The 16,746-nt window shown below is 47.8% G+C and overlaps 8 protein-coding genes and 1 non-coding gene across 9 annotated transcripts; 5 read left to right on the top strand and 4 right to left on the bottom strand.

The window, feature by feature from the left end:
* The first annotated feature begins 68 nt into the window (after positions 1-68).
* Positions 69-2,405, top strand: FOXG_13299 (uncharacterized protein). The gene is made up of 3 exons (XM_018393256.1): positions 69-1,609; positions 1,659-1,727; positions 1,776-2,405. Exons 1-3 carry the CDS (start codon positions 240-242, stop codon positions 1,942-1,944), a joined length of 1,608 nt encoding a protein of 535 aa, XP_018252484.1. The 5' UTR covers positions 69-239; the 3' UTR covers positions 1,945-2,405.
* Positions 2,406-2,788: 383 nt separating this feature from the next.
* On the top strand, positions 2,789-3,628 carry FOXG_13298 (uncharacterized protein). Its single transcript, XM_018393255.1, has one exon. It carries the CDS (start codon positions 2,849-2,851, stop codon positions 3,581-3,583), a length of 735 nt encoding a protein of 244 aa, XP_018252483.1. The 5' UTR covers positions 2,789-2,848; the 3' UTR covers positions 3,584-3,628.
* A 184-nt stretch (positions 3,629-3,812) lies between these two features.
* On the top strand, positions 3,813-5,000 carry FOXG_13297 (uncharacterized protein). The gene has a single exon (XM_018393254.1). It carries the CDS (start codon positions 3,909-3,911, stop codon positions 4,740-4,742), a length of 834 nt encoding a protein of 277 aa, XP_018252482.1. The 5' UTR covers positions 3,813-3,908; the 3' UTR covers positions 4,743-5,000.
* On the bottom strand, positions 4,994-5,077 carry FOXG_21125. The gene has a single exon. It is a non-coding gene; the product is annotated as a tRNA-Thr (tRNA).
* Positions 5,078-6,101: 1,024 nt separating this feature from the next.
* Positions 6,102-8,251, top strand: FOXG_13296 (uncharacterized protein). The gene has a single exon (XM_018393253.1). It carries the CDS (start codon positions 6,300-6,302, stop codon positions 8,016-8,018), a length of 1,719 nt encoding a protein of 572 aa, XP_018252481.1. The 5' UTR covers positions 6,102-6,299; the 3' UTR covers positions 8,019-8,251.
* Positions 8,252-8,336: 85 nt separating this feature from the next.
* FOXG_13295 (uncharacterized protein) lies at positions 8,337-9,911 on the bottom strand (the record flags this gene model as incomplete). The annotated part of the gene is made up of 6 exons (XM_018393252.1): positions 8,337-8,518; positions 8,565-8,778; positions 8,831-8,946; positions 8,996-9,254; positions 9,308-9,523; positions 9,573-9,911. 6 exons carry the CDS (start codon positions 9,909-9,911, stop codon positions 8,337-8,339), a joined length of 1,326 nt encoding a protein of 441 aa, XP_018252480.1.
* A 752-nt stretch (positions 9,912-10,663) lies between these two features.
* On the bottom strand, positions 10,664-12,753 carry FOXG_13294 (uncharacterized protein). The gene is made up of 3 exons (XM_018393251.1): positions 12,596-12,753; positions 11,919-12,545; positions 10,664-11,863 (listed from the first exon to the last, which is right to left on the bottom strand). The coding sequence occupies exons 1-3, from the start codon at positions 12,636-12,638 to the stop codon at positions 10,836-10,838; spliced, it is 1,698 nt and encodes a 565-aa protein (XP_018252479.1). The 5' UTR covers positions 12,639-12,753; the 3' UTR covers positions 10,664-10,835.
* Positions 12,754-13,771: 1,018 nt separating this feature from the next.
* FOXG_13293 (uncharacterized protein) lies at positions 13,772-15,304 on the top strand (the record flags this gene model as incomplete). The annotated part of the gene is made up of 2 exons (XM_018393250.1): positions 13,772-13,973; positions 14,031-15,304. The coding sequence occupies 2 exons, from the start codon at positions 13,772-13,774 to the stop codon at positions 15,302-15,304; spliced, it is 1,476 nt and encodes a 491-aa protein (XP_018252478.1).
* Positions 15,305-15,899: 595 nt separating this feature from the next.
* Positions 15,900-16,692, bottom strand: FOXG_13292 (3-oxoacyl-[acyl-carrier protein] reductase; the record flags this gene model as incomplete). Its single annotated transcript, XM_018393249.1, has 2 exons — positions 15,900-16,277; positions 16,330-16,692. The coding sequence occupies 2 exons, from the start codon at positions 16,690-16,692 to the stop codon at positions 15,900-15,902; spliced, it is 741 nt and encodes a 246-aa protein (XP_018252477.1).
* Positions 16,693-16,746: the final 54 nt, after the last annotated feature.

The following is a 16,746-nucleotide window of genomic DNA, read 5'->3' as shown; positions in this document are numbered from 1 at the left end:
TCCGACTGGCGGATCAACTACTATAACCGAGCTTGTAACCATGTCGAGAAAGGATCAGCTCATGGGCATGGTTATCCGCTACCCCAGGTTTACCCCAGGTCTACCCCGCAGAGACAAGAGCTTCGACCCAAGGCGACGGGTTCTGTTGCGAGGATATATAAGTGACTGAGAACTGATCATCAAATCGCGCTTCGTCTGGTCATAGCTCCTTCATCACCGTGATAGGTGAGCTTTTAAAGATGTTCAAGGCAGTGACCGAGTTCTTCAGGCCAAAGGCCACCAGAACCTTGCATTATGCTCATTTCAAAAACAACACACATCCAACGTGGTACAAGGACTCCGGCCTGCGTAAGAATGTGTGGCACTGCGTCGGCTTCTACTTCGCGGTCTTCTACCTTGGCTTCGACGCCTCCCTCATGAACGGTCTCCAAGCGATCCCCCAATGGGAAGAATACTTCAACTATCCATCTGGAAACACGCTGGGTCTGATCTCAGCCAGTCTGTTTCTCCCAGCGATCGTCACTCCCTTCGCAGCGTCGTGGATCAACGGACTTTGGGGAAGGAAGTGGTGTTTGGCTGTCGGTTCAGTCTTGTTGATCCTCGGTGCATTCCTTAACGCTTTTGCGAAGAATATTGGAACATTTATTGGTGGTAGAGTCATTATCGGTGCGGCTGGACCTTTCGGAAAGATCACCGGCATTGCACTGCTTCAGGAACTGGCGCATCCTCGTCTGAGACCATATGTTGCGACCGCGTATTACAGCAACTATTATGTCGGCCAAATTGTCGCTGCGTGGTTTTGCTATGGCACACTGTCTTGGCCAGATACCGAGTGGAGATGGCGAGCACCCTGCCTGTTCCAGGCCTTTGCTCCAGCTGTTGTCCTTGTTCACCTTCTTTTTGTACCCGAAAGCCCTCGATGGCTCATCGACCACGACCGATCCGAAGAAGCCCTCAAAGTTCTTGCCGACGAACATGCCAACGGCGATCTCAACGACGAGTTGGTTCGATACGAATTTGATGAAATTTGTCAAGCTCTCCAGTTGGAGAAGGAGAACAATAACTCAAAGTACAGCGACTTCCTCAAGACTCCCGGTAATCGGCGTCGACTCCTTGTTCTTGTGACGATGGGCACGGGTTCCAACTGGGTTGGCAATGGTATCATCGCTTATTACCTGTCACCAGCCCTCAAGCTCGTTGGCATCACTTCATCCAGCGCGATCGCGGGCATCAACGGTGGCATGGCGATCTGGTCTCTTATGTGGGCTTATGCAGGAGCCATGAGTGCTGAGCGTCTTGGTAGACGCACGCTTTGGATCACAGGCACGGCTGGTATGTGTGTCGCTTATACAATTATCACTGGCCTTAGCGGTTCCTTTGCTGAGAACCCATCACATGGCGTCGGTATCGCTGTGGTGCCGATGATGTACCTCTTCAAAACTTTCTACTGCATCAGTTGGTCGCCACTACCGTTTGCTTATGGCGCTGAGATTCTGCCTTATAATCTGAGGCTGAAGGGTTTGAGTATTGAACTAAGTGTTCAGAGTGTTGCGCTGGCTTTCAATCAATGGGTAAACCCTGTTGCACTTGAGGCAATTGCATGGAAATAGTAAGTCGTTTGAGAAGACCTCTATAGAAGTATTACTAACCTGAGATAGCTACATCGTCTACATTGCGGTCATTGCCATGTATCTTGTTCTTATCCTATTCTTCTTCCCTGAGACAAGGTATGTTTCTATTTACCGGTGCGCTTGGCCTTCCGCTGACAACTGCAGAAACATGACTATCGAAGAGGTTTCTGTCCTCTTTGACACAGGCCGAAAGGGCGATGCGGCGGCAGCTACTAGCAAGTTTCACAATAACCAGTCGAAGATGGACGATATGCTTGATGATGGGGATGATGCCGACAAAGAGCCTACTGTTTCGCGAATAGAGAGAGCTTAAGCGGGTTGGCAAAAGCCGTCATAAATAACGAGAAGAATGAATATTGATAGCACATGGCAGAGTCACCTTGCTTCCACCCCGATAAGCATCATTCACTTTGATCATTAATAGTATATGATATGATATCACAATGTCTCCGGGGTTGGTGGCTGTCCAGTCAATCCATCTGCTAGAAATTCTTCAGGATTAAGTCGTTGGTCGCTTATAACATGGGCAGGGTAGTAATAGGTAGCCTTAAGTAAGTGACGATCATGTTAGCTTCATGCGGCACAGTTGCAGTTGGTGATCAAATATGGGGAGGTTGGGGATAACTATGGGAATAACTCAATAGCGACGATCAGAAACAAAACTCGTCACAAAACAGTAATACGTGATCAATCCGACCAAGGTCAAGACCTACCCCTCAACTTATATCAGTGTCATAGTATTGCACTTAGCATCAAGCGCTATTGTCCACGCGGTCAATCGTTTCGTCATCAAGCATACAAAGTAAGCTTCCCCAACCATAACCCCTGTCAAATAAGCTGCAAGGCCCTCAATCCGCCATTCCCGTGTGAATCTCTAAGCGAGCCAAGATAACGACTCTCGTATAATACTGCAAGCGTCGTCCAGTTGGTGGCACACTTTGCGGTGGTCACCGGCATTGGTGTTTTGCCGGAATGGAAAGACACCAATGAGCTTACACCACGAGATCTTACTTGCATTAAATGGCTTACCGACCTGGATTACGTTCTTATGAGGGTTGTTAAGATGATGTCAAGGGAAGGCGATGGCGATTGTTGGCGAGACTATTTATTTGGCCGATGTTCTCATTCGACGCCACTTTCTGGGTTCCCGAGGCTCTATCGTGTAGTCAAGATCTCGACACCATCTTACAGCCCAGCTGACTGCAGCCTTATTCGAAATGCTATCACCGATTTGGAATACGCTCACCTTTATGACGGTGCTTATGGCAACGTTCATTTCACCAGCCGCTGCCCTTCCCAACATCCGCGTTCTGCCATTAGGCGACTCCATTACAAAAGGCACCGGCTCAACGGGCTTAGTTGGCTACCGCCTTCCATTGCGACAAAAGATCCTAAAGCAAGGCGTCAAAGTCAATATGGTTGGGACTTTAAAGAATGGTAATATGGTTGATGGACATCACGAAGGTCATAGTGGGAAAATGCTGGCCGACATCAACGGCTACTGGCAAAAGCCAATCCAAGCCCGGCCTAACGTCGTTCTCATCCACGCCGGCACCAACAACATGGACCAAGGAAAGGATCTGGACATTGCGGCATCCATTCTCGCAGACATCGTCGACGGGATCTTCAAAGTCGCACCAGATGTCACAATCTGTCTCGCGCCAGTGATTTGGGCCAACGATAAGAAGATGCAAGCAAATACAGATAAATTCAATCCTCAAGTTCGTTCACTTATTTCAGCAAGGCAAAAGAAGGGAAAGCATATTCTTGAGGTACCTATTGATATCAAAAAGGAGGATCTTGGTGATTCGAAGCACCCGAACGATGATGGTTATGAGAAGATGGCAAATGCTTGGTTGAAAGCGATTTTAGAGGCTGATAAGAAGGGTTGGTTGAAGATGCCCATCAAGATGAGCCCTGAAGATGCGCCAGGAACTGGGCTTGGAGCGTGAAATATAATGACAATTAATGTAGCGCAATACCATAGTGATGACTGCATAACAAACATGCTTATTTCAAGCCATGACTTAATCTGTACGGTATACGAAAATGGACACTGTTCTCCCATGAAAGTAGGCGATTATTGGTTCTGCGGGGTGGCTTGTGCTTGGCTGCGGAGCGGAGGGTCAGATAAATCCGGAGTTTAGCGTAGAAGCATAAACTCCGAAATTGTTATCATCAGACATGGCGTCAGCATCAGTTACATAAAGACACGACCCACCGACAAATTCATCGCTCAATCAATCACCTCAATCACCTCAAATCTAACTAAACACCATGGCAGCAAAGTCTCTCGTCGTCGGCGGAACAGGCGGTATCGGCTACGGCATCGCCTGTCGCATCGCCGCCAACTCCCCTTCATCAACCGTCATCATCAGCGGCCGCAATGAGCCAAAGAACATTCCTCACTCAAACATCAAGTTCAAACAACTAGATGCGTCTTCAATGCGCGCCATCAAAACTTACACCGACGAATTGAAGGCGTCGCAAGATCGGTTCAGCACCCTTGTTCTCTCGCAGGGCATTCTCTCAACCGCTGGAAGAACAGAGACGCCTGAAGGCATTGACCGCAAGATGGCGCTTCATTACTACGGACGACAGCTACTCATCCGTGAACTTCTTCCGTCTCTTACAGACGACGCCAAGGTTTTGATTGTGCTGGATAGCACTGGTGGAGGTCCCGATAAACTCAATTGGGATGATCTAGATCTCAAGAACAACTTCAGCCTCGGAAACGCAGCAGCCCACTGTCTCTCCATGACAGACGCTATGATCCAGAACTATGCAGCCGAGCAGAAAGCTGAGGGAAAGAACCGACATTTCATTCACGCGCTACCCGGTATTGTCAACACAAACATCATGAATTCACTCCCTTGGTATATGCGTCTCCCTTCAACTGGTCTAGCCTCTGTCTTGGGTGTTTCGCCTGACACTTGTGCTGAGTATATGCTGAAGGGTGTTGATGAAGCTGTGAAGATTAAGGACAAGAATTACGCGTTTGTGAGTCGGAAGGGAAAGGTTTTTGAGAAGCCGGCTTGGAGCGAAGAGCAGATCAGGAAAGTGAGGGATCATACCTGGGAAATTGTCGATGGCGCATTGGCGAAGGCTTGAGTATGACAACAGCGGTTTTGTGAGTTGTCTCCGTGTATTTTCATTTGTATTATAGGTTCATACCAACTTGAACGACATGTGTTTATGATCCAGAGCAAAGGTAGCTGCTCCAGACTCGGTAAATGAGAAGCAAACGGTTAATGATGGGAAAATGGTAAGCTACGCTTCCTGGAGACAAATATGGATGGATACGTGTTGGTTACTCCAAGGACAAAAAGAAATATGACGTGAAGACATCAGATTAAATAACTTGCCCCGTACTGGAATCGAACCAGTGATCTTATCATTTCGTAGTAAGTTACTAGTGATACGCTTTACCACTGAGCCAACGGGGCTTTATGTTATTGGTTGAGATCCACCCCTCCAGGGATAGTTCATGGATCCGACACTACTACAAGCAACGTAATTCTCCATCCAGGTTCATTGCTACTGTCCTAATTTGCTCCAATTAGAGTGATAAAATCATCAATAAGACGTCGTTATACCCGATATCATCTAATCTTGGCATCCAAGATGTAGGCTGTGATTAGATCCCGTTCTCATCAAGTCCATTGACGGCATAAGGCTGTGTTTATGCATCGAATTCTTTTTCTCAAGGCTAGACACTGGCAAGTAAAACGTTTAAACTGTTCAAGAGATGCGCAGACTGGCTTATACGTATCTATAGACCATCTCTTTATCCATTTGATATTGACACATGTACTCATGAGGGCGCTGTAGCATAATTGCAAGTATTGCCTTTGTAGCCATAGGGTAGCAAGGACTGAACAGCCTTCCATTACGCGTTGGCTAACTACGTGACAACGCGACTTGGTCATCTCGACCCAACGCATTAACAGAAGAGTCCTGGGTTCCAAATAGTCACCATCTTATAAGTTATAGTCTGTTGTTTTCCATCATCTGGACTATTTTCTGAGATGACTCTCGAATGAGCCCCACGACGCCGTGCATCATCCAGATCGAGAGCTTGAGACATTAAAATCACAAGCAACACCTTCGGCAGACAGTGGAGCCAACTGCGGAATAATGGCTTGATCTCTGCAGATTGATACGCATCTTCCGCGAGATCCTTGCCTCGTCATCTTATCAATCAGTGCATCACCGACCTCGGATCACTTGCCAAGCCGGTTATCACGGCTCAGTCCATCATCCATTGGTTGTGAGAGACGAGCTTCCCTTTTAGATCATGGGCCCGCATCCAAGGGTCGTTTAGTCTGCAGATCCTGCTGTTAGAGCACTAATACAGAGACACGTAATCCAGGTGTAAGAATGTTTATCAATTATTATCGGGTGATCATCAACTTATCGCCAAAAATGCATCTGCACAAACATGAAAATTCTTGCAGGTCCAGTGCCATCCATTGGACTAACCCTTGTACCAACCGTCACCACTCTTTGTCATAGCGTGGGGAGCACTCACCATCATCACCGGCTCTAGCACCAATTTTGCGCATCCGGGAAAACTTGCCCACGGAGCTTTTTCAGTACGAATGGCGAGTAGAGAGCGACCTTTTATGCTTAATACCTCAGAGCCTCGTCTCCTCTTCCCTTTCCACGATGTCTCCTCACTCATCTCGCGCATCGCCAGGGGAGCTACAACCGCTGCTGCATAACATGGATATCGACAAGAAGAACCCCGATATAGAAGCTGGCAGGGAGTCGCCCACCATCGAACCAACACTCCCGACCAACAACGTTGATGCTAAGGCTGAGGATTACGAGAACCGAAATGTCGGTACTTTGAACCGCAGGCTCAAGTCTAGGCATGTTCAGTTCCTTGCTTTGTCTGGTGCCATTGGCACGGGCCTTTTTGTTGGTAGTGGTCAGGTCCTGTCACTTGCTGGGCCCCTCTCTGCGTTTTTGGCGTACACTATCACGGGCTTCAACATCTACTGTGTGTTGAATAGTGTTGGTGAGATGGCATCATGGCTACCAATTCCCGGCCCTGTCCCCATCTTTGCTGCCCGTTTCGTCGACCCTGCCCTTGGTTTCGCTCTTGCTTGGAACTATTGGTATCAGTTCGCTATTGGTGTTCCGATTGAGGTCACTGTCTCGGCTGTCATCGTCAATTACTGGCACCATAACATTCCCCAAGTCGCATTGATCACACTCTTCTACTTTACCATGGTCATTCTCAACTGCCTACCTGTACGGATATACGGAGAAGCCGAGTTTGTCTTCGGAGCTATCAAGCTATTGACCATCGTCGGTCTCATCATCCTCATGTTCATCATCACTGTCGGCGGCGCTCCAAATGGCGAGGCAATCGGCTTCCGATATTGGAACCACCCCGGCCCCATGAATGAGTACCTCAAAGATGGTGCTCTCGGCCGATTCCTCGCCTTTGTCAAGGTGTTCATCACTGCAACGTTCTCCTACGGTGGTAGCGAAATGGTCGTCATGGCATCCGGCGAGACTGAGAACCCTCGTCGCAACATTCCCAAGGCCATCCGCCGTGTCTTTTGGAGAATCGCCATCTTCTATGTCCTATCCATCTTCCTCGTCGGTCTTTGCGTCTCATCCAAGGACCCCAACCTCCTCAACGCCATCAACAAGTCTGCTCCCGGCGCCGCTCAAAGCCCTTTCGTCATTGCCATCCGCAACGGCGGCATCAAGATTCTTCCCTCCATCATCAACGCTGTCATCCTCACGTCGGCCTGGTCGTCCGGCAACTCTCTCTTCTACGCCGCAACCCGAGTTCTCTACGCCGCTGCCCTTGATGGCAAAGCCCCCCGCATTCTGACCTGGGAGAGATTCGGTGTTCCCTATCTCTGTGTTGGCGTCACCACTATCTTCGGGCTTTTGGTGTACCTCAACGTGAGCAACAGCGGCTCAGAGGTTTTTTTCTGGTTCAGCAACCTTAGCGGCGTCGGAGCTCTCATCATCTGGGCCAGTGTTTCCTTCACCTACCTCCGCTTCTACTACTGCCTCAGCCACCATGGCATCGACCGAAATACTCTACCATTCAAATCACCTTTTCAACCCTTCCTGGCTTACTTCTCTTTCTGCTTCTGTACCATCGTTGCAGTATTCAATGGTTTTGATGCCTTCTTCCCAGGACGTTTTAGTGCAAAGACATTCCTGCCCCCATACATCAACATCCCCATCTTCCTTGTTTTGATCTTCGGATATAAATGGATCAAGAAGTCTAAGTATGTTAAGTACTCTGAGATGGATATATGGTCTGGCAAGGCGGAGATTGATCGCTTGGAACATACTTGGCCGATTGTCCAACCAAGAAACTGGCTTGAGCGCATCTGGTTCTGGATTGCTTGAGAGCCTCGTTATCAGTTATGAAAAATGGCGGTCGTTTGCTTTGTAGTAGTGCTCTGGATGTAAGAAAAGCTTAGACAAATGTTTATGTTTGATTTATACCATGTTAACTTGAGCTTTTACTTCGGCACGGAACAGGCTCGAGCACCAATCTCAGTACAGGATATTTTCAAAGCACCCAATGTCTTCTCTATAGTGACGGCAACCCACAAATAGCCGGCCGAGCTTAAACTCCCTTGGAGAACTCCATACAACGACTGAAGCTGCCTCTTCTTTCCACCTCCTCGACATTCCCCGCTCATAATACTGTTCAGAGGCGCATCAACTTCTGAGCAGAGTGTGTGCGTTCCATGCAACCTTGGGTCCACCCGAGACGCGTGCGTAGTGATACTCCTGAATAAGTGCCTTGACGTTCATAGCAACTGAACCAGGGACTTGAAGTCGAGGTCTCAAGGAGTCAAGCGATAGGAAGTAGGCCGCTAATCCAGCAACGGCGGGTGTAGCTATGGAGGTCAGTCGAGTTCTAGCTGGTAGAGGATCATAACTTACAGAAGGATGTTCCAGTTGACTCTTTACCAGCCTGGTAAGCTGATGTGCCACTCATAGCAGCGCACTTGACGGCGACTCCAGGTGCAGTGGTCGTGACGAGAGGACCACCCTGGGAGAACGGAGCGAGACGTCCGTTGTTATCAACAGCTCCAGCAACAATGATTGGAGTCCGGTTTGCGAAAAGCGATGGGTATGTGCTGACTTCAAACTGAGTCTGACTGATGTTAGTGTACGACTAAGAGCTAGTATTCTACTCATGAACTTACGCCAAAGTTTCCTGACGAGCTGACGACGACGACATCAAGAGTCTCAAGGTTTTTGAGGAGAGTCTCGAGTGCGTCTCGGAACCACCTTTCGTCACGATCGACACTCCAAGCAATAGCTGTTCCATTAACAGTGACCTTCGCCTGGGGCATGTGCTGGAAACTTACAAGCCTTTGAGTTGCTCACAACAGCCTTTCCTTGAAGTCTGTTCTGTTTCACATCCAAGACGACTGCTTGCCAAGCCTTGAGCAATGACCAAGAAGTCAATTGAAGTTTGACAGCAACGAGATCCGCTTTCGGCGCAACTCCAACCGTGCTGCCAAGTGCCTTGGATGCACAACAGGAACCGTGACCGTCAGGGTCATTCTCACCAGAGGCGCCCTTGGAGAAGATCCACCTCTTCCTGCCAGGCGACGAGGTGAATTCCTGTGTTGAAGCTGGTCAGTCCTGTCCTTACATAGTCAATTTGAAGGCAGTACCTTGTGTCTGAGATTGAAACCTTCGTCAAGGACATAGATAGTGACGCCTTGGCCGGCTTTATCATCATAAACGTAGCCTGAAGGTTTCTTTCCCGGAGCAGTTGAGAACATTTGAAGCTCAGGCTGAGCCTTTTTGTCGGTCTTGAGAGCACGTTTGGCAACACCGGATGATTTCGCCTTGGTCCTTAGTGGTGCATCAGGAGCAATTGACCCAACCTTGTTCACTATGTTAGTGGAAGCTTTTCATGATAGAACCAGTACTTACAACACTGCTCTTATTGATAACTGCAACCTGGTTCGCGCTCAGCGTGGCATACCAAGCCAGAAGCTTGCCATTCACATCGGTGACAGTGTCCACCTTGGTCTTGCCGGCCTGCGACTGAAGGCTTTTGGAAAATGCTTCGACATCCTTAATGGCAGAATTGGCCTTGGGATAAATAAGATAGTTGGCGGAGGCACTGACAGCCCGGCCCTTGATGATTGAGGAGTCAGAATTTGGCTCGAGGATCACATCTTGTACTGCGACCTCCTTGTTTTTCACAGGAGATGTAGTAGCTGGAAAGACCAAGGCCAGGCCTATGAACTGTAAAAGAGTGAATTTCATGTTGTTGAGTAAAGAGCGTATTGTAAGGAGTCAATGTGAAATGAATGTGCTGTAGTTATTGATTGAGAAGACATCCTGATGGTATTATATAGATCTTCTGATCAGTAACTGCCGATATCAGATCTTGCATTCAATATCAACGCATAAACTGGTCGAGTTCCAGACTCATGAGATCCAGGAAAAGAGTTGCCAACCACCATGGCGATTAGAGTTTTTGAGGCTATCCCAGCTGAAGTCGTCAGGCTTTCACTTGGGATCGACGTTTGGAAGCGCATTTACAGTTTATGATGGGATCCCTGCCTCTGATCTGGTTGGGTTGTGAAGATCCTCTGGCAAGATTTAAGGTTTCTCCTTAATATCGATCGAAACGTCTCAATCCACTGTTCCTATATCAAGGTTATAGCTAGTAAATAAGTTGCTTCTTAAAGCAGTTAGATCCCTGAATAATATTCATCCTACTACTTCGATCTGAGACTAGTTGTGGTTCAATATGTGATCAATGCATCTCTGGAAGCCCCGGGACTGGAGACACTGCTTCCAGAAGGTGGCATTCGTATGCCAACCACGAATGCCACCTGTTCTTGAAACGAAGCCTGGAATTGTCGGTCCGACACCAAAAAGAAGCTCTTCAAACCCCCCAGACTCCAGCAGTTACACTTTATTAGGGAGGATAACGGCAATTTCCGTATTTTGGTATGTTTTGAGATAGAATGGGAAACTGGTAAGACCCTGGACAAAAATTTGACTTGTCGCTCGTCAACAGAAACCTCTTGCATTTGTCCGGATGTGAAGCAGTTTCTCCACCAATAACAAGTCCTGGCCTATGCTCAATAACTCTTTGCTATCGCTATCAGATCGAATGTGAGCGCTAAATGAAATCGTGCACTATAGTACAATGTTCCAATCCTGCAACTAAACATGCTTTCAGTCAGAGTAGTAACCACTGTTTCTGCTACTCTCAACATCCTTCTCGCCCTTCTCACTTTTCGCCTTCTTGACCAGCTTATCTCTCCAAGCCCGAACATCCTTCTGCACAACCCAACCCAACAAGACAATGGTAAGTGGCATAGCAACACACCAATAAACATAAAAAAGAGGTTCACCAGCTGCAAAGTCACCGTTCATAGACAAGATAGACGCCGCAACGGTGCAAGGCACAGCAACTGTCGCGATTTTTGCGAGCTGGCCAGAGCTTCGAGCTGTACGGTTAGCAGCGGCTGCTTGCTCGTTGGCAGCTTTTGTCTGCGTGTAGGAATCGTATGCTTGAATCCTGGTTGCGAATGCTTCGTCCATTGCTGCTCGTTGGGCGTACATGGTCATGTTGCCAGAGATAAGCTCGTCCAGAACCTTCATGTGATCTTGAAGATGGCTCCAGCGTCGTGACTCTTGTGATATTTGGATCCTCAGCCTCTCAATGGTTTGCGAGGCTAAGTAATGAGTATCATCACAACGAAATGCCTCATGAATCCGCCGGACTAGTACTGCCGCTTGTTGCAAAAGTTGACGCGAGTGTCGGAGTTTCTGGTAATCGGCAGCAATTGTTCGACTTCGCTCAATCAAAAGATTGGGGCTCTTGATGTCCAGTGCCTTTTGTGTTTCTACCAGTGAAGATGTCCATAACGTCTGGTTGAGATCCCAATTGGCGGTGATTTGGTCTTCCCATTTCCAGAAGACGAAGTTGCGAATGATGATAGTCGCTGAGAAAGGATCATCAGTGGTGATAATCTTCTCATTTTCGTATGCCTGGACGGCCACGTCCCATAGTGAGAGTTGATGTGGGTAAATATGTCGGTTAATTGAACTCTTTGACTCCGATATCACGTAACAGTTCGATTCTGATATCGCGATTTGACTCTCGTCAACCTTTTCTAGACCGTATGGACTTGGTATTACGGGATTTGGTTCATCTTCCGGAAGCAGGCAACCGTTGGGCACGTCCATTAAAACGAGCGCTAAGATCCAGGTCTCAGTCAGTCTACGTAGTCGGTGCCAGGAGCAGAAACGTACCTATCCACCCATCTGGGGTGTATTTCCCCCAAAATGAAATACAAAGCGTCGTGTCAACGAGCGTAGTCTCCGAGTTCAGCACAAACTCACTGCCTCGAGGACAGCTTCCACTGTAAGGGCTAAAGCACCAGTTTCCAAATTCATCGGGCATCTCATTCCATATAACTGAAAGTTGCGACGGAGCCTTGATCTTCCAGTACGTAGAGTCCGTGGAGTCAAAGCCTGACGGGTTAATGAGCCTGAGCTGTGTTTCTGTGAGATAGTGGGCTGTCCAAAACTCATGAGGGATGCCAAGTTTGACACTCAGAGCCTCAGCTATCCTGGCGTCCATGCCTTCCATGAGTATCAAACTTCGCGGAGGGTTTTCAGAGGGCTTTTTCTCGAGTGCCTGTTCAATATCCAACCAAAGCTGCTGGGGGTCGTTACGACGGTCCAGACGAGGAGATTCGGATCTGACGTTTCCGTCGTCGAAATGAAAGACTCGTAGTTGTGATTCCCAGCCATGGTCACGATCTTGCCATGGGTGCAGTGCGTATGAGTACGATCCTAACCTGTCTTCCATATTATCTCGGTATTCCCGCATCTTGTTAACAGTTTCTTTAAGTTCAGGGATCTCTGGGATCCCATCTGCGACTTGAGTTAGATCATCTGTCAGTTAATATTTGCAAGTTTAATACCTTCAGCTGCTGCTGGAGCCATCAGCTTTTCAAGGTTGAACATGCTTTATGACAACGATCGGACAGAGGAAGTGAAAAGACTCATAAATGACCTATGATGAGGCCTTGCGACGTTTCTACTCGATTGGAACGGAATATGCGAAGTTGTAAGAGAATAGAATATTGTCAGCTTTTAAGGAGAGTAAGCAGAGATAAATAAGCGCGGAGAGTCTCAAAAATAACAGGGGTGAGACCCCTGCTTTTGGACCTCGAGCTGAAAAGAAAGGATGGCGTTATCGGATTTGATTGGTCCGGATGCGACATTTATTTGTCGAGTTCCACTGTTTCAGGAGATAAGATCGTGATGAGAAACAAGGCTGCAGAAAGGACCAGAGGCCATGTTTAGAGCATTAATGAGCTTAGGGTCATTCTAAGGACGAGACTCAAGTAAGTATAGGAATATAAACCTTAATATGTCTTAGTATCAATTGGCAAAATAAAGTATTGAAATACTCGACTTTCAATCTTCTTGTAGAAGTTGATGCGCCGAATTTCATCTAGTTTTGCCATGACGAAGAAATACAATTTCCCATGCGCTCTTTAGACAATTGTGAGTTTGTGTTTTGACCCTTCTTCATCTCTCGGTGACTATGCTTACTCTGAAGTATATATCATCCGTCATTGGCTGGCTTGATGTATCTCGTCGACATATCCCACCTCTGCTTGTTCTGTTGATCACTTAATTATCTGCTATCACAATTTTTATCTTCTCTTTTCTTTAAAAAACTCCAGGCTGACCAAAGAGTATCACATGAAGTCGTTTGACGATTGTGAGAGGTGGAATGTAAGACGGTGGACATTACAATAACCTTAATGTTGCATTCTCCGCGACCTGATGGGTTGCAAGTGAGGGGAAATACCACTCGAACAGTTATTAGAATTGATACAAAACATACCATTTGCTTTCTAGGATCGAAAGTTTACCGCAAAACCTTATGAGACTGAGTTGCATTGACCTATCTTGTTGAGCTATTGATAAGCTTTATAAAAAATTAAGTAACTTCTTGAATCACCATGCCCTGAGCCCTAGCAGCGAAGAAGTGGCCTCAATTCACAAGTATAAGAAAAGGTGTTTCCCCTCCTGGATTGGATCTTTAAAGTCGCCTTTTTCATGCAGTCTCTCCTCCAACCTCAGCCATGCATGTTCTCTGCTTGTTCATGGCCGCATTGGCGCCAGCGACTCTCATCAATGGCAGTCCCATTCTAGGGCATCATGAACAAAGGAACGCCTCCATTGATCACGGCAATATCGTATCGCATGTTCGCGCCAAGCGTGATGTTCCACTGACCGCTCGAGACATTGAAGAAGCTGATCAACACGGCGTAGATCTTAACAAGAGTCAGTCAACCCGAGACAAGCCGCACGTGAACTTTAACTGACCCTGAGCGTTTTTAGTGTACAAACACTCCATCCTGAAGCACTCTGATGGTAGTGATTACTCTATCTGGGTCCACAGCTCATTCAACCCTAATTTCCTTGCTGATGAAGAGAGTGGAAATGACGTCCCCGATCTGGGGAAGCGCTGGGACGGGTTTACCGGCGCGTACAACAGAATGCCCCAACAGTTTAAACTAGATGAAGATTCGAATACATGCTCATGGTCAGATTGGGTAAAGCGAACGGACAAACACTCGGCATTCGCGGGCGGAGCTGATGCCATTATCCAATGGACTCGGAAGAACCGGGGCGGCTGGAAGCTTGGCCCTGACGACGCTTACTACAGCAGCGATATTCTGGTAGGGGGCTCCAACACGGGCGCCAACATGAGATTCTCCGTTCGAAAGAGCCAGGGGCGTACTGTCATCCTGGGGACTAAAGATGTCGGCAGCGTCACACGTGATGCTTTTCACAAATTCCGAAGGAAGATTAATGGTGTGTGGCGTATGGCTGGCAAGGGGAAGATGCGTTGCTGGACTGAGGATGATGGTGCTAGCTTGCTTCGGTGGGAGATTGACCGAAGTGATAGGGACGTCGAGGCCGAAAATCCTCGTCCACCAAAAAGTGATTCATACCAGTCAAAGCCAAAGGAACAAGCCGCACCCTCATACTACCTACAGACGGAACAGTACCAGGAGCCTAACCCCCAGCAGCAGCCAGAGTATCATAGCCCGCAACAACATTACTACCAGCCAGAACGCTATCCACAGACAGAGCACCACTATGATCCTCAGACAGTGTACTATTCCAATCCAGTAACACAGCCCAAGCCACCAAAATACCAACAACCATATTACCCCCCTGAGGTAGCGCCCCAGCCAAAGACAGTACATCACATACACCACATGGAGGCGACACACCGACCAAGGCCAGTACCGCCACCAGTAAATCACGTATACGACCACAAGGTGACATACCGACCAAAACCAGCACCAACGCCACCACCACCACCACCAGTACATCACATACACCACTACCCGAAGATATACCAACCACCACCGCCGCCAGCGCCACCAGCACTACCACCAGCACTACCACCAGCACTACCACCAGCACTACCACCAGCACTACCACCAGCACTGCCGCCATCGATCCCGCCGGGAGGATATCGACCGGGAGAGGGTCCTCCAGGATATTATCAATCACCCCCAGCAGTTCAGTATCATCACCACGATCAAGCGGGCTACAAACATCAACCAGGCTACGTGGGCTGTAATTGGCGGCCAAAGTGACGTGAGATGACTGAAATACGGGATAGCTAGGCTGGTTATAGTGCATGCGGTAGTCAAGGGATATTGAATTCAGGTCGGCCTAGCATAACGCCGATAATGACGAGTGTATCGCCCAAGGTACCGTTAGCCACCCAATAACCCTGCGAACTTGGAGTCTCGGTTATGAGTTCTAATCAGCTTTCATCACTGATCAATTGCTAGCTAAGATGATGTTTTAGAAGGGTTTAGATGTAAGCTAGTCGTGTAATACTTACATGGGAACTGAGGCTTGAAGCTAATCTCTATTCCCTACCTTAGCTTTCTAAAAAACACCATTCTTCTTAGAGCTATGATGAACTTTTCTCATCTTCATGACCAGGGTGAAAGCAAAACCGCTAAAAACAGAGTGTTCCTGATATGCTAGAATATTCTCATTACCCAGCAAAGGTTCAATTTTCAACAGCAAGTACAAGTTGAGATAAAATCCGTTTTGTTCCAAAATAATTTAGGCATTTACACAAGAGAAGAATGGGCTTTGGTAATCATAGTTCAGCTTAGCCTTATAATGAATATTACAGGACCAGTTTCCCCTGTTAATTAGGAAGATCTATCCCATTTAAACAAAAGAACCTCCATTAGCCCCGATGACCTGCCCAGACACCCAGGAACTAGTTGGACCAGCAAGAAAAGCAGCTAAACCAGCAATTTCCTCTGGTTTCCCTAGGCGTCCAAGAGGACTGAAACCGGCGATAGTATCGATGAGTTCCTGCGATTTACCCTGGAAGAACATTTCTGTGGCTGTCGGACCAGGGGCGATAGCATTGACAGTGATACCCTTGGGTCCCAAGTCTTTAGCAAGAATACGTGTCATCTGCTCAATGGAGCCTTTGGAGGACGCGTAAAGTAGGTAGCGAGGTGCTACTTGTGATTGGTGAAGAACACCGCTTGAAACGAGGATGACTCGGCCGTCTCGCGGCATATGCTTAACTGCTTTCTGATGGTTGTCAGAGGGACTGTGCCCGAATTCATTAGACACGAAGACTCACTTGAACAAGAAAGTAAGGTCCCTTCACGTTAAGATTAAAGGCTTTATCGAAGCCTTCCTCTGTTGAACTCTCGAGATCATTCATGGGAGCGCATGCAGCATTTGCCATTACGCAATCAATCTTGCCGAACTTCTCAACTGTCGCTTGCACCAGCTTCTCGATCTCAGCGATATTCGAGACATCAGCTTTGAAAGCAAGGGTCCTGTCGGAGCCTATCTTAATGACAAGATCTTCCGCAGGCTTGCTGTCGCTGGAGTAGTTGATTACAACACTCGCACCGTCGGCGACAACACGCTCGGCGACTGCTTTTCCAATTCCTTTGGAACCGCCGGTGACGAGGACCACCTTTCCGTTAAGTGACATGATGTCGAGAAATAAGATTTAAGTGCAGTTGATGAAAAGGAGTGATGAAACGAC

The sequence above is a fragment of the Fusarium oxysporum genome, chromosome 12 (assembly GCF_000149955.1).
Source record: "Fusarium oxysporum f. sp. lycopersici 4287 chromosome 12, whole genome shotgun sequence".
NCBI classification, from domain to species: domain Eukaryota; kingdom Fungi; phylum Ascomycota; class Sordariomycetes; order Hypocreales; family Nectriaceae; genus Fusarium; species Fusarium oxysporum.
This window is presented reverse-complemented; position numbering and strand designations above follow the sequence as displayed.

Bases quoted from the DNA above. Each gene is read 5' to 3' on its own strand.
- FOXG_13299 (XM_018393256.1), top strand. From the start codon at position 240: ATGTTCAAGGCAGTGACCGAGTTCTTCAGGCCAAAGGCCACCAGAACC. The intron at 1,610-1,658 runs GTAAGTCGTTTG...AACCTGAGATAG, and splicing joins GAGGCAATTGCATGGAAATA to CTACATCGTCTACATTGCGG. The intron at 1,728-1,775 runs GTATGTTTCTAT...TGACAACTGCAG, and splicing joins TTCTTCTTCCCTGAGACAAG to AAACATGACTATCGAAGAGG.
- FOXG_13294 (XM_018393251.1), bottom strand. From the start codon at position 12,638: ATGTTCAACCTTGAAAAGCTGATGGCTCCAGCAGCAGCTGAAG. The intron at 12,546-12,595 runs GTATTAAACTTG...CTCAAGTCGCAG, and splicing joins GGCTCCAGCAGCAGCTGAAG to ATGGGATCCCAGAGATCCCT. The intron at 11,864-11,918 runs GTACGTTTCTGC...CCTGGATCTTAG, and splicing joins CACCCCAGATGGGTGGATAG to CGCTCGTTTTAATGGACGTG.
- FOXG_13297 (XM_018393254.1), top strand. From the start codon at position 3,909: ATGGCAGCAAAGTCTCTCGTCGTCGGCGGAACAGGCGGTATCGGCTAC.
- FOXG_13296 (XM_018393253.1), top strand. From the start codon at position 6,300: ATGTCTCCTCACTCATCTCGCGCATCGCCAGGGGAGCTACAACCGCTG.
- FOXG_13298 (XM_018393255.1), top strand. From the start codon at position 2,849: ATGCTATCACCGATTTGGAATACGCTCACCTTTATGACGGTGCTTATG.